Source organism: Anas acuta, chromosome 5 (genome assembly GCF_963932015.1).
Source record: "Anas acuta chromosome 5, bAnaAcu1.1, whole genome shotgun sequence".
Classification (NCBI taxonomy): Eukaryota; Metazoa; Chordata; class Aves; order Anseriformes; family Anatidae; genus Anas; species Anas acuta.
Window position 1 is genome coordinate 52,374,287 of NC_088983.1, and position 22,379 is coordinate 52,396,665.

General features: G+C 48.2%; 1 protein-coding gene across 4 annotated transcripts in view; it reads left to right on the forward strand.

The window, feature by feature from the left end:
• Positions 1 to 22,065, forward strand: part of CD82 (CD82 molecule) — a 31,667-nt gene extending 9,602 nt beyond the window's left edge. For 3 of the 4 annotated variants that reach the window (XM_068684713.1, XM_068684714.1, XM_068684717.1), the window contains exons 2-9: positions 3,619 to 3,700; positions 8,128 to 8,200; positions 10,371 to 10,495; positions 11,318 to 11,392; positions 16,880 to 16,984; positions 18,809 to 18,994; positions 19,239 to 19,322; positions 19,875 to 22,065. In XM_068684713.1, the coding sequence (XP_068540814.1) occupies positions 3,638 to 3,700; positions 8,128 to 8,200; positions 10,371 to 10,495; positions 11,318 to 11,392; positions 16,880 to 16,984; positions 18,809 to 18,994; positions 19,239 to 19,322; positions 19,875 to 19,952 (789 nt within the window). In that variant the 5' untranslated portion in view covers positions 3,619 to 3,637 and the 3' untranslated portion in view covers positions 19,953 to 22,065. Of the gene's footprint in view, positions 1 to 3,616; positions 3,701 to 8,127; positions 8,201 to 10,370; positions 10,496 to 11,317; positions 11,393 to 16,879; positions 16,985 to 18,808; positions 18,995 to 19,238; positions 19,323 to 19,874 lie in introns of all 4 variants that reach the window. The other variant, XM_068684716.1, reaches the window with a different exon arrangement.
• Positions 22,066 to 22,379: the final 314 nt, after the last annotated feature.

Sequence of the window (22,379 nt, forward strand, 5' to 3'; positions counted from 1 at the left end):
TGGCCGCCTGCTGTCCCCTAGTAGGTCACAGAGCTGGTTTCTGGGGTAGGGAATCCTGCAAAAAGGCTTTGACCTCCTCCTAACCCGGTGAAAGCTGGTAGCAGCGTGTCCTATGGGGCCTGCCTTTGTTTTATATCCCCTGGGGTGGTTAGAGCCTGAGAGGTGGTAGCAGGGAGCAGTTGGGTGAAGGGCAAAGAAACAACCTGCAATTTCTTTGTTCCCTTCTCTTCAGGGAGAGATTTGAAGGGAAAGGGACCAGCACCTTCCAAGCCAGGCATGTGCATTCAAACACGAACCCTCTTCTGCCCAGCTTGGCGTGTCGGGGCCGACTGTGCTCTCTGAGAGCCTGTGGGAGCTTTGGACTTGCAAATGTGCTGAGGTGATTTCCACAAGCTCATCTTCTCTGGCTGGTGTTAGGGTTGTTCCCGTTTGTCTCCTCTTTCGCTGCTCTGGTAAATGAGTCCTGTATTTGTGCTGCTCGTTAACTTGGCAGCCGAGGTGCCAGAACTCACCAGGAAGCCACCCGCACTAAGGAGAGAGGGCAGGCACGTACTGCACTGCCCCCAGCCAAGGATCGCAGACTTCAGCCAGCACCATGCTAGGTATGGGCTGCACAGGATCGAGTTCACGACAGCAGAGCTGCAGTTGGAGTAGCTCAGCCTCTCTGCACCTCGACTGATGTGGTTACGACATCCGCACGCTCGCTCCCTCCTGCCTGGCCGCGTGGTCGCGGTGCTGCTTGAGGCGTCCTCGCCACAGCCTCTTCCTGAGAGAAAGGGGCTGGGGGCTCTGCTCTGGGGGCTCCTCTCACAGAAGGAGCTGCTCCCTGAGCCCTGGTGGCACGCCTGTGCGGCTGCTGACGAAGCCAGAGCCTGCCTGCCCCTCCTCACATACATATCCTGGATTTCATGCTCCACGTACCAGCTTTGCTGTCGTGGCTCTCTCCGGGAGGATGACAGGCCTGGGAGCTGGAGGTGGCAGGATGCCATCTCTCTGTGCTGCTTAGCCTGTTTAGGCTCGTCTTGTGCCTCACCTGTGGGAAACCCCAGCGGCCTGGGTCCCCTAAAGCTTCCCTGCTGCTGTTAGCCCTCCCTCCACATCCTGGGGCTGGAGCCTGGCTAAGACAGACCTTTGATTCGGCTACACCAAAGCGAACCAGGTCATGTCAGCAACCAGGATTGTACTGCAATAGTGCCTCAAAATGGTGTGCTGCCAGATGGCCATAAGCAGTCCCGAATACCTTTACAGGATGGGACACGAGGCGCTGGGAGAAACGCCACCGTGTAGCTTGACTGTAGGGTCTCTTAAGAGATCCTCTGCAGAGCTGCCATCAAGCTAGAGAATGACATGGAAAGTTGGAGGCGTGTCAGCAGGATTGCTGAAAAGCCTGGGTGGGACCTCTTAGTAAAGAAAGGATGTAGTGGAAGCATGCACAAACTTAAATGGTTAAAGCAGTTGGGGTGGGGAGGAAAAGAAGGAAACAAACAACCACGGACAAACAATTGAATTAAAAAATTGCAGACGTTGTATATTAAACCTTTGCATGCCTTTCTGCAGGATGTTAAGGCTCAAAAGTTATCCAGCTTCAAGAGGTGAATGGTCAGCTCTGACTGCCATAGTGCATGGACAGCATTTTTTTTAGACTTTTTTTTTTTAAGAATAACAGAAGAATTGGAAAATGTAATATTTCAGTATGTGGAACCCTGAGGTATGCTGAAAGCTCAGAGGAAAAAAAACTAAAAACTTGTTTTGCTTCTGGCTTGAACTGTCATTTGAATTATTTCTTTATGGCCAGAAGCTATGAAAGAGGTATATCTCCCTGTGGCGAGAGTGGTGCATAATGCTGCAATGCACAGTTGGTTTTTGGGTTCTTAATAAAATATTAAAGCTAGCGTGCCTTACACAAATAGCTGGGAGTAGATGAGCCTTGAAAGCAAATCTTTTACTCTGTCACCTCAGGCACAGCTTCTTCCCCTGCAGCTCTTTTCAACTTGCATGACAATGTAATTATCTTAGATAACTATTGTAATGATCCTAATAGTTCTGGAAATCTGTTTTCCTGACTAATCAGAATAGCACGGGGCCAAGTAAGAAGCAGCACGTGGCTACTCAGTTCTTGGAAGCAAATATACAACTGCTGGGAATTGCTCCTCAAGCTTGGAAATAAGGTTTGTACCTGGGATGGGATGTCTTATGGGAAGAAGGCCGATGGCTTGTGCAGGAGCCGTCTAGCTTATTTTGTGGCTGGGTTGAAGAGTCGAAAAGCTCTTGCATCCCCCCACAACAGACATTCATCATCGCTTGGGGACCTGGCTGCCTAAATGTTCTGGTTGGACTGCCAGGCTCCAGTTTGAGATACTATTAAGAGGAGATGTGTTCATGGTGAAGCCAGAAAGTAAGCCAGCTGGACGGGGAAATTTGTCTTGCATATCCTCTCCAACTACAGTCTCAAGCATTGGTCCTTGCCAGGATTCGTGGCCTGAGAAACCATTTCTCCTCCTGCGGAGGGAAGGAGGGGAGCAGAGGCTGGAGGAAGCAATGTTCGTGCTGTCTCTGCTCAAGTATTTGCTCTTTTCTGAGATACCTTCAAAGGGCATTGTACTCTTTAGGTTACTGCTGTTGTCTGATGGTAAGCTGGCATGTTATTTGTGGGAGGAAGGTGTTCTAACTTAAGTGAGGCTTATTTAATAAACTTGCCGCTATTAACCAAGGGTGAAAATCTACTAATAGGGTGTCTTTACTCACTTTTCAGAGGTTGGTAGTGGTGCAGCTGCAGTACAGTTCATCTCTTGCAGCATTTTGACCTGAGGAGGTGATGGAACAGAAGGTGATGGAGATGGTGCAAACCAGTGTGTGCAGCTGGGGCTCCTTTCATGTGACAATCTCTGTATAGATGGGATTTTTTGAAGGTCAGCCTGTGGCACAGCTGGCTGACACTGAGGTGGGAAAATGACCCAGAAATGCAGTGGCATCTTGTGAAGTGCTGTGCAGCTATGGGCTTAGTGCAGCTTCTAGCTGTGGCATCCCTTAAGTCCGAGCAGCAGCGTTGTCTCCAAGCACAGAGCTCAGTCTCTGACTCCCTCCTGGTAGATGGAGGGTGACCATTGCTCGGTAGCAATGCTAGCCAGTTGCAACGAGGCCTTCACGTCAGTTTAGCTCCAGAATTAACCTAAATTTTTAATAAGATTAAGCAAAAGCCTTTGATTGAAACAAAAGAACGTGCGGTGCTCCAGTGACCCTCAGTACACCCCGGCTGGTGGCAGGAAGCCCTGCTGACCTTGCTTTCCACGGGGCTGGTTCCTCCCAGCCTAGTCCTGCTCTGCCTCTGGGTGTTGCTTCTTAGTATATTTGTGATCAAGTCCCTTCTGGAACTTCGGATAGCGTGCTCTCACTCTCTAGGAGATTTTGGCAACAGCAGCTGTTTGTATTTTAATGACTGTGTTTGTTGTGCTGCCCTGAAAAGGCAGCTCAGGTGGTCTTCTGTTGAGCACACGCTTCTTATACGCTTGTTCCGAGGCCAGCCAAGAGATCCCAAGCTCTGCCTGGGGTGTAGGAGTCATTCAAGCTGCCTGGGGGACTTGACACTAATAGCTGGGTGTTTTTCTGCTTTCCCTTTAGATCCTGTGAGTGAAAGAAGATGGGGTCCGGCTGCCTGAAAGTCACCAAGTACTTCCTCTTTCTCTTCAACCTCCTGTTCCTTGTAAGTATTGTGGGTGTCTGCAGAGGAGATGGAAAGGCCTGAGCTAAAATTAGCTGGAAAGGTGTTTTTCCTGGATGCTGGCCCAGCGTGTTGGCTAAATAACAGAGCCAGAGTTTTTTTGGAAGAAGGGAGGGAACCCCTGAAGCTGAAGGACTTCAGAGCTGCTGGGTGACTCCGAGGCATGCTGAGTAGCTCTGCTCCCAGTACCCACCTGCTGTCACCAGTGCAAACAGCTCCCTTCCTGCAGCGGGAAGGGAAAACCAGAGCTGCTGGCTTTTTCTGGAAGGAGAGTAGTTGTAACTTCCTTCTCTGCCACATCTGGAGCAGCAGCTGAGCTGCCCCTGAGCAGCAAAGCTCCAGAACCTGCTGCGTAACAGCAGTGCCCTCCTAAATAGGCCAGACAGGGCTTCAAAGAGCAACTCTAATTTTGTTCGAGTCCCAAAGGCCGGTTCTGATTTTTAACAAGGTGAATTAGTCCAAGTCCCTTATTTGAAATGGAACTGGTTGGTAGGGGAGACTGGGGCAGGCACGGCTGGAGAAACACAGCAGCCCACTGCATGCAGCTATTCTCAGGCGTGAGGCTCAGCAAAAGGTGGTCCAGTCTGAGCTCCTTTTTGGATCAGATTGGGTCTAGGAAGGCACACGTTCTCATGTGCATCCTATTGTGAAGTTCAGGTACTTTGTGTCATGTGAGGAGTGAATCTGTGCAGGGCTAGTGGTGGCACTGCTGATGCTGCCCTCCCAAAGTGCGGTGGTGTTCTGGGGAAGGGCATGGCTTCAACTTTCCACATACCAGAAAAAAAATAGCCTGTCTGATATGTTACCCTCTGTGTAGCACTTAAGGGGAAGGAAGGGCCGGGCAGGGAGGTAAGTCAAGCGTGGTAAGGTGAGCACTGCTTTCTGGTCCGTCCCTGAACACAGCCTCACTCACCCTTCCTGCACGCCTGTGCTGTGCTGCAGGCACTGGAGCATGGGCTGAAGGCACATCTGGATCTGGTTGCTCGTGGCTTTCTCTGCTGGCTTTTTCCTCTCGTGTGCTGCTCCCATTTTAAGAGAAGTTACCTACTGAGGGCTGACAGTCTGGGTGCTCAGAGCAGTGATGGGGTGGAGGGGAGGGGAAAAGGCTTCGAGTGACACTAGATGTTCCAGATGATTTGGCCTGCTTTGTGAAGTGACAAGCACAGTACCAGGACTCAGACGGCTCATAGACTAGCCACAATCTTTACTCAAAGCACTGTCCTTTATTTCCTCTTCAGTGGAAGCTTGTCTTCTGTTATTATCTGTTGGCAACTTGTGTCAGAGGGGGGGCAGTAGGGAAAAAGAGCTCAGCCTGCTGCGCAGCATGGGCACCATCTTCCCATCAGACTGCTCTGGGGAACGAAGGTCTTGTGGCTGCTCTGTTCTGCTGGGGAACTTGATGCTTCTCTAGAGCAAAGATTTTGAGCATGTGCCTGTTGGAGCTGATGGCAGGCTTTTTGCACGTGCCAGATACTGAGGAAAGCGGTATCCCTTACTCTATTGCTGTCATAGGAAGTACGGGACATGAGAAGCTTTTTCCTGTTCACGATTTGAATGGGGATGCTCAAGCTTATACACTGTGGGTGCTTCTGGATCAGTGTTACTCTACTGGAGAAACTCCTGGGGAGTTGCTGCCTCTGCGATCGCACCCCGTGTGGACCAGCCCTCTGTCAGGAGGGTGTTCTCCAGCCTGACGGGGAGCTGATGAATTAAACCTTTAGAGACACCAGCGACTCTTCTAGGAGTTAATCACTGAAATAGCATTTCTCTACAGCTCGAGGACTGTGAGAAGGTCCTTTGCCGTAGCTGAAGTAGTTCAGGGACTTAGTGGCACTTTGCAGCCTTGGAGTCTTGTTTCAGGGGAAGATTTGACCTGCTTTGATTAAAGAGAAGTTTATTTGAACTGCTTACCTACTTGCCTCAGAAGATGCCAAAAACATAACTTTAGGGTATAAACTTAGTTTCTCTAGTCAAATCTTTACACATCTCTAGGCCTTGGGCTCAGCTGGGCCTGAAGTCCAGTAGCAGCGTGGTCCTTCTGTACCTTTCCTTACTGGACTCTGCTGTGGGAAACTGCCTCGAGGGAGCTGCCTCCTCCTGGTTTGGGTTTGGATGGGGATCTTGGTGAAGTCTGGGGTGAAGGGGAGACATCCACACACCGCTTCAGGGGTGTAAAGCAGCAGAGCAGAGGAATTCAACTCAAGGGGCAGCAGATGTGGTCCCTCTGTGGAGGGTCTGAAGCCAAGCCGATAGCAGAAGCAGCCTCATCAGCTATGGAAAATCCCACAGACACTGAGCACAGATACTATCCCGCTAGGAGGTAACAATCCCATTGTAAACAGAGCAGTGTTTTCTCCGTGTGCTTCCTTTTCTTACTGCCTGCCCCTTTTAGTGTTTTCAACAGCAGCTCCTGGCAAATGCATGAGCTGCGGACTAGAACAAGATCAGAGTGAAAACAGGCCTCGGGAAGCCGGCGTAACCTCCTAACAAATAACTTCCCGGGACCCCAGCCCGGCAGGAGCTCTGTGCTCTGTCAGCAACACCAAAACCGAGGTGGCATCTCAGGGTCAGCGAGCCAAGAGAGATGTCACATAAAGACGGGTTTGCGTCTTTGTTCCAGGCAAATATTTTATTACGACTGGTTTGAATGTGAGCCTGCCTCAAACTGTCAATTCAGCAGTTCCTGTGAATGCAAAGTTTGAGAGGAATTTTTTTTTTAGGAGCCTCCAGCTGTTGTATGTACAAGGGGCCTTTCTGGTTTGATCAGCAGATGCGGTGCAGCACGTCAAGACATGAAGCAAGAGGGGATTCTTGTTACTGTCATCTTGTCGAGATTTTTATTTTTCCTTCCTGGGAAACAACAGCAGCATGCTCTCTGCTGCTGAGTCAGTTGGCTTCATCACTCTTTCAGGCATTCAGAACTTGCTTGGTGACTTTCTAATCCAGCCACCAGAGCTACCTTTGTGTTATGCCCGCTGCCAAGCCAGGAAAGCTTGCAAGCAACTTGTTTCAGTGCTGCTGTGTCTTTGCTCTGAAAAGCATCTTTGTATGAGGAGCTGAAGTATAATGTAAGCTTTCAAAGTGCAGAGACAATGCCTGGCCATATAGCTGTCTGCCAGCCTGCTTCAGGTGGTGGTTTGACACTTTCCTTGTCTCCCAAATGTCTGAGCACTATCTGACGAAGCACAGGATTGCCATCTCTTCAGACTTGTTGATTTATTTAGTGTTTTTCTTCACCCTATTCTGAAATCCTGCTGGTGTAAGAACCACTGCCTGCAGCTCATGTCCTTTGGAAGCACCTCACTTACTCTCCGTGTCCTTCCCCTGTTTATTCCGGGTGTTTTAGATCTTTGTGCTTGTGGTTTCCAACACTTTGCAAGTTTTAGTTGTCTGAAGGGCCCAAGTCTTGGCTTCTTACCAAACCTGCAGACTTAAAGACTTCCCAGCATAACGACTTTATTATGGTTTAATGGTGTTCTGCTCCTGATGGGGGAGTTGGGGTGACCTCCACGTACCGTGATACCTAGACGCTGAAGCAGCATGTTCCCCCACCCATGCCCCTCCTTCAAAACAAGGTGGGAAAGCTGCTCTCTGCCCTTCTCAATTCAGTGTCTGGATTCAGCAGAGCACTCACAGAGGCGTACTGCTCTATTAATCCTTCCCCTAGATAAATCTGGGGAGCGGGGCAGAGGCTGTGGCTGGTGTTTCACAACAGCGGAGTCTCTTTCGGTGGGAAGACGTTGGCTGGAGTACTTGAGGGGCTTAGGTATTCTGGCATACAGTAAGGTCACAAGCCAAAATGCCAAAGCCTGGCTTTGGAAGAGGAAAAACCCTTTGCTCATGGGAACCTGTATGCAAAGTGAATGCTACTGTTTTTGTGCATTTCTGTGGGCTGGAGCAATAACATCGTAACAGAGCCCGACAAGCCCAAGATTTCCTTCCTGGGAAGGTTCCAGCTGCCAGATATCTAATCCTTCAGCAGCTGGCTTCCAGCCTGGTCCCATACGGTCAAGGATTTCTTTATTAAAAAAAATGTTTCAAATCACATGATAGATGTTCTTGACCTTCTTCAGAGAAGCCATGCACTTACCTTGTGCAAAGTTCTAGCAGCATCTTCTCATCAGTCTGTCTCGAACCTTCCACCATCATGTGTCATGCATCATGTACTACTTAAATATGGTGTGAAGGTCTGCCAAACAGAACCTGGGGTTCCTGTGTAGTTGGCTGAAGCTCTCTTCCTGGAATCATGCTAATCCTGTTTTTGTTGGGAGGAGTACCATGGGGGAGATGGGTGGGAACAGCAAAAGAATGGTTGTTTTCCTCTGGAAAAGTGAAGGATGGTGACTGCTGCTTCTTATACCTGGCTTATTATTTTAGACAAATACTTATTTTTTTTCTTACTCTTTCAGATCCTGGGCGCTGTGATCCTGGGTTTTGGAATATGGATTTTGGCTGACAAAACCAGTTTCATTGCAGTTCTACGTAAGACCACATTTCTTTATCACCTTTCTCCTTTTGAATTGATTCTAGTCCAAGGTTCTGCATGACCACTGTTTAGTTTGGGGGTGGCAATGCAGGTTTTGTGACCTGAGCAGTAACATGGTATTATAGCAAGAAGAGACCTTAGCAAAGACAGGGTGAAAGGGAGCGACCCAGGAGACACAGAATTTCTCCTAGTCTTGTGTATTGCAACAGCAGGGTCGGACTGAGACCTCCTCACCCGTTGCCTTTTCACCCAACTATCCATATACTTCATCTTAAACCTAAGGACTAGTATTTCATCCCATTTTCACTGCACACTGTGTTTCCACAACAGCTCTGGTTGTCACCAAATTAGTAGTTCAGCTGTCTTCAACAAGCTCTGTTTCCTCTGTGGCTTTCCCTAAACAGGGCTTCATACAAGTTCAGTTACTCATAGCTAGTACCTCCAGAATTGCCACTGCTCTCACTGGTATCAGATGCTGCAGGACGGCTGTGAGCAGGCTGCTTGCAGCCCCAAATCTGTTGTCCAAGGAACGAGCAGTAATGACATTTGTAGTCCTCTTCCCAGCTACACTGATCCTGCAAAAGGCTTTATCTCCTGGGTCCTGCTGAACACTACGGCCTGCTTTGGGAAGGTGCTGGGTGGTGAGAACGCCTGCACTAATGCCAGTATACCCAGACTCTGCTGTGTGCAAAGTGCAGTTATGACCAGAAACATACTTAAATGCATACTTGAGATGGTCCAGCAGCTGTTCCCCCAGGTGCCACCGCTGTTTGTGAAGGCGCAGAGCAGAGTCCCTGGGTTTGGCTCCATTTCTTCCCATTTTACCTAGAATCTCTGCTAGCAGAGCGTTTGAGGATTTAGCTTCCTTCCTGGCAATTTCCAGCCTCAGCTCTTTCTCCCTGCCCCCTCGCTTCCTTTCCCATGCCTGCCTCTCCTTCCCTGTGCCTTAGCACCCGCACAGTGTCGAGGCAGCTCTGCAGCAGGGCCTTCCAGCCAGCTGCCAAAGGGGCCGCTTGTGCTCCTTGGCCGCCAGCCCAGCACAGGGGAAAACACGGAGCCACAGCAAGCAGGGCAGGAGCTGTCTCAGCAAGAGAGTCCCAGGACTGGCGAGGAGGGGAGCAACGCCCTGGTTCCTGCGGTGTAAGTCCAGGCAGGGAGAGTCCAGCTTGGAAATGAATCAGGGCTGAAGTGTCTGGTTTGACCTGTGCAGCAAACAGGTCTGGTTCTGTTGTTTTTTGTTTTTTTTTTTTTTTGATAATTGCTTTCTCTTCCCTCTGTTCAGCATGTTGTAGGGAAAAAGTTTTGAAGCTGGTCATCACTTTTTGGTGTATGTCAGAAGTGTGGGAAGGTGGTTTCATTGGGGAGAGGGGACAGGATGGGCTGACAGTATTAGTCTAGATTACGTTGCTGTCTTGTTTTAACCTATTTCTGGAGAAGCTCAGAGGAAGCTTGTCTCTAAGGACTTCTTTCCAGGAAACTAAATGCTCTAGGAACATTATTTTTATTAATCACTGGCCATTCCCTGGCACTGTGCAACTCACAGGTTTAAGAATGATGATAAATAAGGTTTCTGGTTAATATTTCCAGATAGCATCTCTTTGACTTTCTCCTTGCTTCCTCCAATCCTATTTTGCAAGAAAAAGTTCTCTGACCAACCCAGATGTAGAAGCTTTTTTCCTTTGTTTCTTGCAGTACCAAATGTTGGTACTGTCAGTCCTCTCCTCTCAACATACATGAAATAACATTTTATCAGCTATGTCTAGGTAATATTTTGTGTGAGAGAGCACAGTCATTCCAGACAATAGCAGGAGACAGCTAAAGGATGTGTAAAAGTAGAGAATTTGGGTGTGATACTTGTTTAGATCCCGGAATTAACATCTATTTGCAGGGGTCATACAGAGGTTATGAAATGAGTGCACTTGTTTGGAGTTACCCTGAGTCCTCCAGGATATAAGATAATGGAGACTTACAGGTTGACTTTGAAAGTCTTTCCTCAACAAAAGACACACAGAAGCTGCCTTCTGTCTGAATGTCCAACAAGCCTCCATGCAGCATCTTTGTAGAAGACGACAGACTATTATGTGAATATAGAGGCAATTCTCTAGATGATGGCAGATGTTATATTTGTCAGTAATTATTTTTTTTTCCCTGTCCTGACCTTTACAGAGACTTCATCTCCCTCCCTGAAGAATGGCGCGTATGTCCTCATCGGTGTTGGGGCTCTCACCATGCTGATGGGCTTCCTGGGCTGTCTTGGAGCTGTCAATGAAATCAGATGTCTCTTGGCTCTGGTGAGAGAATTCGTGTCTCTTAGATACTCCTTTCTAGATCACCCTTTGAAATCTTTCCGGCGTATTGTTGGATTGTAGTCTGGGGCTCAGGTCTCCCTGGGGACAGTACTTCTGCCAGGTCAGCTCAGAGCCAGTTCTTTATCTGTGTACGTTAAATTCTTGACAGCCAACCCTCTGCAGCAGCAGTTCTGCTTCCGTGGAAAGTGCAGGAGTTGAGAGAGGCTTAACCAGGAACACCCTGTGTGTTACGACCTTTTTCCAACTGCTTCATCTATATGAAATTTTCTCTCTGTGAGGGATGAGGTGCAACCTAGCTTCATAACCCTCAGCCTGCTAATTGGCTCCTGCTTATTTGGAGCACATACATATGTGAAGCTTGGTATGGCCACGCCGTGTGTCCTGGCGTTGGGAATGTCTCAGTGTTCAGTGGTTGTTGAGGCCTGGGGGGGGACAGATCTCAAACAGGAGAGGTCACAGTGGACTGGTAATGGAGCTGGGGGTGGGAAGGGGAGTCCCAGCTGGAATGACACATGCAGATTGTGCTCATAAGCCCTCTGCCTCCTGAAGTCTTGCTGTTGTTGGCCTGATGGGAGAAGTGCTGAAGTGCACAGGCCTCGTGAATTGTAGCTTCACTTTGTACTTGTCCTTAAGCCTTTCACAGGGGAGAGCATTTCTGACAGCAGAGCTTGCCTGGAGGCATTGAAAAACATTGGCTAGTTGTAACTTTCAGTGAGATCTCGTATACAGAAAAAGTTGTGTTGTTACGTGCAGGCTTCCTAAGGGCTGATTGATAATGGTCCTCTCTTCTCTTTTTGTTTCCAGTACTTCACTTGCCTCATGGTGATCCTCATAACTCAGGTGGCTGCTGGGCTGGTTATCTACTTCCAGAAAGACGTGGTGAGTGTTTCTTACTGTGTGTGTTTTCCTTGGTCTTGGTCTGAGGGGAACAAGAGACACCCAGAAATTCCCTCATCCAAACACAAATGTACTGTTAGCAGGCATAACTGGAACTGAACTCCCAGCTCCTGGTGCACCCCCAGTCTCCTTGCTGGCAGGGCAGCATGAGAAGCTGAGTAGTCCTTGGCCCTGTGTGAGCACTGCTCTGCTCAGACACAGCAGTTTGTTAGCAGCAGTGTTCTCATCCTCAATCCAAAGCACAACTTTCTTTCTCGTAGCTGTTATGGTGCTAACTCTGTCCCAGCTGAAATCAGGACATTCCCCAAGAGCAAGCACGCTAAAACTGTGGTGTCCCTGCTGGCTTCTGTCCTGGTGTGCAGGTTTCTGGTACCAGTTCTGGGTGACCCTGTCCTTCGCCACATGGCTGTGTATCCATAACCCAGTGATGCTGAGCTTTCTTCTCCCAAGCCAACCTCTCTGCTGGTGTTCACGGGCAGGGGGTGGTAGAGGAAGTTACAGATGGGGCTGGGAAGTGGAAGGTGCTGCCCCGGTGTAGCTGATGTGAGCTTTGTGCAAGCGGCTGTGGTAGCTGTGAGGGGCTGTTGGCTAGGTTCCTTGCCTAGAGGGGTGCAAATATAGCTCGCTTTTTGGGCTGGGTAGAGCTGGAGGAGAAATCAAAACGCTGTCTATCTGCTGTGGAAAGTTCAGCTTCAAACAAGCTGCTGACTTGCAACAGCTCTGACTAATGTAGAGGAGGAGGCGTTGTGACGGGCATTCCCCTGCCGCTGGGGAAATGTGACTTCCCAGACTACAAGGTTCTGTACCTTCCTCAGTATTTCTCCTCCAGCTGTTACTTTAGGAAATTCCATTTTTTCAGCTGTAACTCTTTGTTTGTGCCTCACTCAGACCAGGGAGAGAATGAAAGCACTGAGGGTTGTTGTGCCCAGCCCTTAGACCAGCGTGGCTGAGACCATCGCTTGTCCAGATCCAGCAGAACACAGTTTAAGGAAAGCGAACACAATTTATGGAAAAGCTCTTCTACATACAGCCCTTGTGTTTTAGGGATCATCTGAAGCACCTGCCTGAAACACAAAGAAAAACTGTTTCAGGAAGGTCTCGGCCGAAACCTCTCACACTGGTTTGTGGCCACGCTTCGGTGATGCTATGTGTGTTGCTCTGCTTCACTTGTTATACATCATCGCAGGGCCGCACAGAGCACTGTGAAGTAGACTGAAAACTGCTCAGGATCTAATCCCTTGGTGCCCATTGTGTTCTTCGTGTTTATTTCTTCATTCTGACTTCAGGAAGTTGGCTAGATAGAAAACAAGGCATAGTAAGAGTTGAGGAAAGAATCCTGGATCCAGACTGCAGCGAGGTGATGATGCTCCTCTCCTTGTTGCTGAAGGCTTTATTTCTCCTACCGGAGGAGAGGAGATGACTGCTTATTCCTCCCTACCTGCTCTCTTTTGATTAATAGCTACTTGCACAGATTCACTTGCTTGCCTATCTCCCTGGCCTTACAACAGGATTGATGTTTTTGTTGAAACATCGGTTTACTTTCAGCATGCAAATCCTTCCCCACCCCTGACATATTAAAATATGCTGGAATAGAGTTAGGGTAAGTGTAAAAGGCTGAGTCTGACAGGAAGGCTGCTGTTGGGCCTCCCTTTGGGGCATGGCTGTGGGAATGCCCCATCACACTGGAATTGCCCAGTGCTGGGACGATGTTGAAGGAATACCCGTTTCCCTACATCCCTTAGCTACTGAAACTTTGTGGTGGGGTGGGTTTTTTTAAGGTTAAAGGTGATAGTAATGTCACAAGTTTTACCAGTGGTGTGGCAGTCCCTGAGGATCACACCCCTCTGGACCTGTGAGAGCCTGGGCAAGATCCCTCTGGCCTAGTTCATGCGGCTCTCTGCAGTGTGGCTCTGAATGCTTTGAGCAAAAGAGAGCAGTGGTGGCCTTTTGGGAATTGCCCTACTTGCTAGCTATTGTTTGGAGCAAACAGCCTTGCTGGGGGCTGCAGAGCGTGCATTAGCTTCAGGACCTGCAGAGACTTGGGGGTGAGGGCCCCCTCCTGCTTTTTGAGCCTGTTCTTGCTTTCAGGCTAGATGCTAATAAATGTCCTGGGGAAAGGATCTTGCTTGAGTCTCAGAGGGATGGGATGGATGATGGATGCTCTCTGCCAGTGGAAGAAGCATGCATGATTCATTTTGTGATGAAGGCTGCAAGCAAAGACCCATGCTCTTGCCTCTGGCACTCAGTTTTTCTCCCTCTCCAGTCAGCCCATGGGAAATGAAGACTGACAAACCCTGCTGCTTTCTGGATTTCCCTGCCTTTCGTGTCCAGGCTTCAGACTCCCCTGCAGTGTGGTGGTGGGGTTATTCCTTCTGGCTCCGGCCACAGGCGGCAACTCTTTGGAGCAGTCATGCTCAGTGCAGCGCTGTGCCCTTAATGGGTGAAGACAGGAGAGGCGCTGAAAGCCTGCCGAGGCTCAGCATGCCTTTCTAGCCTGCTGTGTTTTGTTTCCCTGTGCTGAGTGCAGAAGGGCGTTCAGCTGCAGGTGCCTGCTTCCCCCTTGGGCTGCTGTGCCAGTTAAAGCTGCCAACAAGCTGTCTTTGTCTGTGCTCTTCAGACCTGCGCCGTTGTTTGCGTAATAACCCTCCCCTTTCTCCAATTACTTTCCAAAACACCTAAGAATCCCTGTCTGTCTTTCATTTCAATGCCTCAGCTTTTGAAGCCAGAGCTGTTTGTAAGACTCCTTGTGTAAGAGTGTAGGAAGAGCAGAGATGCAGCTTCCTACACAGCTGCGCTTGGGGATGTCGAACTCGGGCCCCATGTCTGCTTGTGGCATGGCCCTGGGATGGAGAGCAGAGGCTCTGCTTGGGATCCTGTCAGGAGCAACCCTTGGCTCCATCTGGCCTAACAGCAAACGGGCCAGTGGGCTGTGGGATGGTATCCCCACCTCTCCTTGCCTCCCTCCCGACGCGCAGGGCAGAGGTGAGGGTAGGAACGCGGAGCTCCGTAGCTGCCGAGGCTTACGGCAGCAGCCGAGGGCAATCTCATTAGTAGGAACCAGGTCAGGCTGCCTTGATTTGAAGGGAAGGAAAAGGGGAAGCTAAGTAATTAAAAGAGGAAGAGTCAGACATCATGAGAAGGAAGGTCACGCAGCTCCCATCTGTCTGGCCTGACGTAGCTGATCCCCGTGAGCTGTGCCCAAGTCTCCCAGGAAGAACTGCTGGCGTAGCAAGTGAACGAGCCACGGCCTGAAGCTTCCCTCTAACAGCAGGCACTGCTTTCTGTTGCTGGCTGGGGTTTGCCATAGTCATCTGCAGTTCTTAGCAGCAGGAGGAAAGAGGAAAACCTTTTACGCTGGCCTGAAGTGTACTGAAGCACTACAGACAACAAGGTAACACGCAGGGGTGGAAGCATCCCAGTGCTTGGGCTGATCTAACTGTGTCCCATCCCTCAAGACATCTAATGATGCTTCTGTCCAGTCACTTGTGATCTGGGATTGTCCTTAACAGCAGCAGCTGTGTTAGCTGTCCCCTGTGTACAGGGTGGTCGAGAAGAGCTCCAGAGTGAGGTGGGAAGAAGAAGGTTGAGGAGCCTGCTGGGTGGTAGCTTGCACCCCCCCATCAAGCTGAGGGGTGCTGTAAATCTCTCTGGAATAAAGTATGGGGGTGAAGGAGTGATTTTGTGATTAGACTGTTAGCGGGCAGTTTAGGCAGATGTAGTACTTTCTGTCTCAATACAGAAGCAGCAGCTGTAGGAGTCTGGGGAGAGGTAGATCAACACCTTGTGAAAAAGGGAAGTTTCCACCAGCTGTGTGTCAGAAAACCCAGATGCACACACACAGCAGCTGAGTGACTCAGAGCTTCCCCGAGAGGCAGCAAAGGGCCTCGGCTGTATGGGAGACAAACTGCAGTGGCTGAGATCCTACATCAGGCTCGTTTGCAGCACAAGGTTAGAAATATGTTGCCCGTGAGTCCACAAGGCAGCGCTGTCCTTCACCTTGCACTGATCCTTCTGTCTTACCCATGGCAGGCAGCAGTTGTTCAGCCTCTGTCCTACCAGGATAACCATACTTCGTTCTGTTTCCCTATTGCTCATCGGGTTCGTAGCCCTTCTCTGTGCCTGCACGAGGACTTAGCAAAGCTGCTGTCTCAGCTTCCCTTCAGGACTGAGACTGTGTACCTATATCCCCTTATTTGTACTTGTTACTTGGTAGCAGCTGCCTTTTTTTTAAATATTAGTGACTCAAGCTGCATATAACACTTAGGAAGAAACGCAGTTTGTGCTTTGTATACTTGTTCTACTATTTTCCTCTCTCTTATGGAAGGATTTTCCTGATGCATACTAGACCACCTGTTTCTGTTCCCTGACTCTGTATCACTGAAGCCTGTGGATTGTTTTTTTTGTTCACCTTTTTTTGTGGTCACCGTGAATCCCAAGCTTTTTGTGGGAGTTTTTCAGTTGTCTTCCATACACTGTAACATTTATTTGCCAATGACTTCATGGCTTTGCTTTCCTGTGAGAAAAATTTACTTCCCTTTCTATTCCGGTTTTAAGGGGTTGTATGATTGCTGAGTCTGATGCCTGAACTTTGTGCATCAGAAGTACTTCTTAACACTATAACAAATGTAATGTGTTAGTCAGAACAGGAAGGAGTTTATTCCAAGCTTCAACTTCTGAGGAACAAGAGTAGCAGTCTCTCATCCGCTCAATAAACCTGAAGTAACTGATTGGCGGAGGAAATGGGACTTTGAATTAACTCACTTTCTCCAGAACAACTTCCCTCTTACGCAGCAGCAAGGCCATACATCATTGAAAGCTGGGGTGGATTTGTTGTGTTTACTTCTGCCTGGAAAAAAATTCTCAGCAAGAAATACCATCTGGTCACCATAGTGGGATTTTTATCTTGGTAAACCCATTTTGTATTTCATCTTGTTGATCATATTTATCACCTGTTCTCAAAAGCGTAGACAAGGCTGCAGAGCAAGATATTTCGAGGTCAGTCTGGGGGATTTTCCACTGTCTGGCTGCTTTTCTCCTTATTGTTTATGTGCCAGTTACAAACAGCAATAAAATTATTGGGAAATAAGTATCTGTCTTTTTGCTGCAACTTAAAAAATGGAAGTGTGGTAGCCTGAGCACCTATTACTGTCTCCTTCAGATCCTTTGGAAAAGGGCTAAGCAGAAATTACTGCTAGTTCCACTTCTTTTATAGTGCTTATAATCTCCATCTGCAGTTTGTGTCTTTGCTCTAGCCTCATTCACTGGATCCTAGAGCAAAGCAAAGTGTTTCAACACCCATGACTGTGATGAGCCCATGCTCCTTGCTATGGGAGAGGCAGACTCACAGTAGGACTAACACAGCTGATCAGGAGGAATGTCATGTACACTCCCCCCCGCCTCAAAAAAAAAAAAAAAAAGAGTACAAGGAATTGACTAATCTAACTCTCCTGCCTTTTTTTTCTTTACCAGCTGAGAGATGAGTTGTCCAAAATAGTCGGAAACCTGATTGTAGACTATGACCCTGAAAATGGTGATGCAAACTTACAAGACGCATGGGACTATGTGCAGAAACAGGTGAGACAAGCTGCAGCAAGGAACGGTAACGTGCTATTTTGCCAGTGCAGCAAATGGCCTTTAAAACTAGGCTGAGGACAGGGAAGCAGGTATTGCAAGAGGCCTGACTGTGATTCTCAGTCCTTTGTCATATTTGTCATATCTTTCCAGTTCTATGTGTTTAGGTTACTGGTGCTCACATCTATTCCTCAATGTTAACAACCTCCAAAGGCTCCCCCATAGCCCGTAGTCTGTCCGTGTTTCTTGGTGGTGGACAGCAACCATCTCCTGTACTACTTAACTCTCTGCTCTACACCCATTAAATGTCTTTAAAAGCTACATTTCTAGCATACTTGACTGCTGGATAGCACTATGGCACACTGATTTGTCTGATCTATGAACCTGCCTGTGATAGCTGGTGTCTGCAGACCAGAAAACTGTCTTGCTTGCTAGTGCTAGGTAAGACCCTGAACCACTCCTGCATGCTGGTTGTTAGGACTAGCTAGTATTGGCTGCAAAGCCCAATGTGTCTGTTTTATCAAACAGTACACCAACACTTCTGCTTTTCATCTGTAGTGTCTCCAGAGTGCCTTAGTCTGCGTGAAAGTCACAGCGCATGCTATTTTTGTAGCAAGTAAAATCCCTAGCTTATTGCTAGGCAAGTCAACAGCACTGGCTGCCTTACTACTTGGTGTGGGTTGCCTGCTTACTCTGACAGCTCCTTTGCAAGTGTCAGCGTTTTTGGGAGCTATCCAACTGCCCATGATTCCTGCTTTTAGCATCAGGGTCAGTGCTTGAGCAACTAGGTCAGTGTTGAGCCACACTGGAGTCATGGTAGCTGCTTACTGCCAAACCACAAGTTTGAGAGCTGGCTGGCTGCTGTGGTTAAATACATGACCAGCATGGGACTGATGTGTAATGAGTACAAATAATAGCATTTTCCCTTCTGTTCCTTACTGCAAAACACTGATCTGCAGTACTCCTCCTCCTTGGAGAAAGATTCGTTCATGTTTTATCACTGTACTTGCAGCTTCATGTAGAGGAATCAAGAGAAGGCTGAGCTTACTACAGAGAAAGGATCCTACATTTCTTATGTAGGAGCAGAAGAAAAGTGTTGTGGAGGAGTGAAGTATTAGAAATCCAGTTTCCCTCATACACCAGAGTTTGCATTTGAAAGGGGCTGGGGGGAGTTGTTCTCTCAACCAGTGACAGGCGTTAAAGTCCAAATCTCTGTGAGGCAGAGGTAGTTCCTTCTGGAGGCTGGATTTTCAACACTTGTTTGGAAACCAGTTGCTAATCCTGGCGTGGGTGTTCAGCTGTTAGTACCTCCACTCTCCTGTACTTTATATGAGACTCAAACATTACATTTCCCTTCTGAGCAGAGGGTTTTTTCCTTAACTTCCACCTCAAGTTTGATAGCCTCTGCTCTGGATCCCCGTGCTTGCGTGGTGCTACGTGGTTACAGATAAGATCGCAGTCTTCGCTGGACTTCCTGATGTGCTTTCCCCTACAGCACTGCAGTTTTATCACGTGAGGGTATAGGAATGTAAACGTCTCTTCGGATGGAAAACTTTCCTCATCTCGACTTCCAGCCAGTCCCAAACTGCAGCCAGGCGTGTGCAAGCTAGCTGTAGCTCACTGGGGCCTGGCAGCATGTCCACGCCACCGTGTGGTGGCCGGCTGCTGGTGTGTCAGGGTGGACAAAGCTAACCTGAATGGTACCTTGGAACCAGATGCTGAAAAGTTCTTGCTCTGTGTTTGTCTGCCCCTACTTCCCGCTTGTTTTCGCATGCAGGGTGTTACCAGTGTGAATTGTATGACCACAGTGCTCTCTTTGCTTATTAGATCTTCTGCTGTGGCTGGAATGGACCAAAGGACTGGGAAGATAATAAGATTATTAAAAACCAAAGCATGCTTCTGTATCCCTGCTCCTGCAGTAGTACTGAAGTGAAACCTGAAAGAGGTTTCTGTAACCTGAATGGCCCACAGAACAGCACTGAACCATCTGATGACTGGCCTGTTCATCAGCAGGTGAGTGAATGTCTGGTGCAGGTGAAGCTTTTGCTGAAGTCGCCTTGTCCTTCCTCCTCTGGAAACTATTTTGGAGAATGTTTTTCACTCTAGTGAACAGGGTGACAAATTTCTACTGGGAGATTTGGTATAGCACGTAACTGGGATAATCTCTGCATGCACGAGAAGAGATGTATTACAGATCTTTACTCCTGAAATACTTGGATTCCTGCTTCTTTCCCCTGTGACCATACTTTCTCCATAGGGTTGCATGGATGGGGTACAGAATTGGTTGAAGGACAATCTCGGTATCATTCTTGGGGTCTGCACAGGTGTTGCTGTTATAGAGGTAAGTCACTCCCTGATACGTGATCATACCCTCTACTCCTATGCATGTTCTTTCAAAGCCAAAGCTATTGTATTTTTTTTAGTAGTAGACACCTGGTTTAATGCAGACAAAACTGCTGTTTTTAATAATAGGCACCTCACTTGATGGCAATGCAGTTCTAGCTCTTGATGTTGTCTACCCGGAGCTTTGAACTGTTCCTTGCCGTGACTGGATTAAGCCCTGTCTACTTGTGGTTCTTGCTGCGTTGTTTGGTACTTCTCTCATTCTTCCTGGCTAGGCATGCAGTGAATTGACAAGCACCATCCCACTGGTGAAATCCCACCTTTTGCCATAAAAAGCCCATAACATAGATTCCAGATGAAGGCATGTATTTTTGCAGTAGAATATTTTTGTCATCCAGACTATTGCATTTTCCTTGTATGCTGGGTCAACTCTGTTCACCTGAATAAAAGGAAACCCTTGTGTTCTGCTCCCCTGTACCGCCCTCTCTTCCCACCTTATTGTCTTTGTCTGGTTGCTGACTGACTGACCATTCCTTATTACTCGTTCCAGCTGCTGGGGATGATACTGTCCATTTCACTCTGCAAGAGCATACACAGTGAAGACTACACCAAAGTGCCCAAGTCTTGAGTTTGCTGACTCCAGAGCTACGGCACCACAGAGAAAGGAACAAACAGAACATTCCTGCCTCGCACCCAGACTGTCCAACCATTGACCATTATTCCTGTGACATCCTATTTCTGATACCACTCTGCTAAGAACTATTAGAGTTGCAATACAGCCTGATCTTCTGGCAATAGGGCCCTTGGGCTACCTGCATCCTGCCTCTGGATTATTTCTACTTCATGAAGCAGAACTTAACTGTCTCACATCACATGAGACACCTGATTAACCTGAGGGGACAACGCTTTTGCTGCCTGCTCCATGTTAAATATTATATTCATATTTCAATTCTACAATCCACTTGGCCTAACATACTGTAACTATTCCTCCTTCCTATTTTCCCAGTCTTTCCCTTCTCCCCCAGAAGAAATACTTCCCTTTTGTCCCATGAGTCAGGATTGCTGTTGAGATTCCAGTACTTTGGTATCTTTACCTGCTTCACTGGTGCAGTGGTGGTAACTAGTTGTGCTTTATAGGCCTTGTTCCTTGTGATTAACCTGATTCTGCTTCTACTGTGCATCTTCCAACCTAGACTCTCATCTCAGCTATTGAGCACTACCCTCATAATCACTTCTCCTGTGTCTGGAGCCTGCCAAGAGCTCCTCCTTCAGTGGAGCTCTTCCCTTTGAGTGTGACGAGCCACAGGTAGAGAGCCAAGCCAACTTGTTCCTAGTGTGGCCTGGCAGATTGCGGTGGTGGTGCTCAGCTGCTTTTGGAATGGGTCTCCTGGGTTCTGGGTCTGATGCTTACAGTCTCTCCCATCTGCCTCTCTCTTCCTTCCTCCACTTCTAGCACTGCTTTTCTGGTTCTTGTCAGCCTGGAGGCACTTTGGAGAGTGCTGCACGGTGTAGACTCAGCCCCAGGCTGGCTCTGCTAGTTGCATTCTTGGGTTGCCAATTTTTGTAGAGGTTATGATTAACTGGATTCTTCCCTGTTATGAAGTGTTAACTTTTTTAATAATGAGTATGGAGGGATCTGACTGGATTGCAGGCATTGTATATTGGACATATCACTGCTACCAGTGCCCAGTTTAGGTTCTGTAGTTTGGATGCAAGGATAAACTGCTTTTATTTTCAGTTGTCCAGTCTTCTGACTCCACTGTGGTCTGGAGCCATGACTGCTAGTGGCTGGCCTTGAGCATAAACACTGCAGCAGAGAGAGAGCTGGTTTCACATTCATGCAGGCTGGGTGGTTTGTGTACTTTGTGGCTGGGCTGTTCATTCCTTTCTGCCAGCGGCCAGCAGCAAGGAGTGGTGTAGAGTATAAGAAAGTTAAGAAATGTGAGTGGAAAAACTGCCCCAACTTCTTAAATAAGGGAGCTGGGCAGATATCCTCAGTCCTTGAGGTGGCTTGGGCACAACAGATCTCCTGCAGTTGCATATGCATGCAATAAATACCTTGGCAGCAAGAAGCTGTGAGGGAGAGAAGTGGATGGTCCTTGCCCGAGATGTGATGCGAGGTACGTGGTGAAGAGAGCCTTTGCCTTACAGAAATGGTCCCAGGACAGTCAGCCCTGCTCTTGTCAGGGCTGGGGTTGGTAGGAATAGCCCTAGCAGCAGTTCAAAGGCACGGCTTCCCTACCCACTCAACTTCCCTTCTGGCAAGAAGGGCCCGTGCAGGGGGACAGAGCCTCAGCAGTGGGTCCCTGCAGTGTCCTTTTGTCTGGACTCGGTGGTGATTGGGGAGAGTAGATATGACTGGACAACTGATTTATTTTTTTTGGATGTCTGATAAGGCTTTGCTACTCTGAGACCCCTGCCCTCTCTTGCACAGACCCTTCCAGCTGACCTTTGCTATAGCAGAAGGCACCTTTCGTAGCAGTAAAGCTTGCTAGCTTCCATAGTATAAAGTCTATTCTCTAATGTGTTCTTATTTGCAAGATTCCTGTTAAGTTACAGATGCCAACGCTGAGCAGCAAGTAAAAAGAAGCCCATGCTGGGTTTCCTTTTTTTGTGTTTTTTTTTTTTGTCTGTTTTTAGCAACATCTTCCGACTGGAAGAAATGCATGTACAGATGTAAAAGTCTAGAGGGTGAATATTTCTGTAATAAAGACTTTGCTAAAAAAAAAAAAAAAAAAAAACTACTCTGGCTAAGCCTTGTGCATTGTAGTGGTTTCTCCTTCCTTCCTCTCTGTCCCCTTCTGCTTTACATGCAAATCACTGACACCTTGTTTGTTTCAAGTAGCAAAGGCCCTGCCAAAAAGCAGGAAGTATGTGCCATTACCCTTCTGAGGGCTTCAGAAGTTCTTCTGCAGTCTGTGGGTGAGATTAGTGTGGCCTATGAAAATACTGCCCCTCAGAGGGAGGTGACAATTTTCCTAGCTGTGTGTTCTAGCGTAAACTTTTGCTTTAGAAAACATCTAATTGTGACGCAAGTCCTCGATGTTCAAAAAAA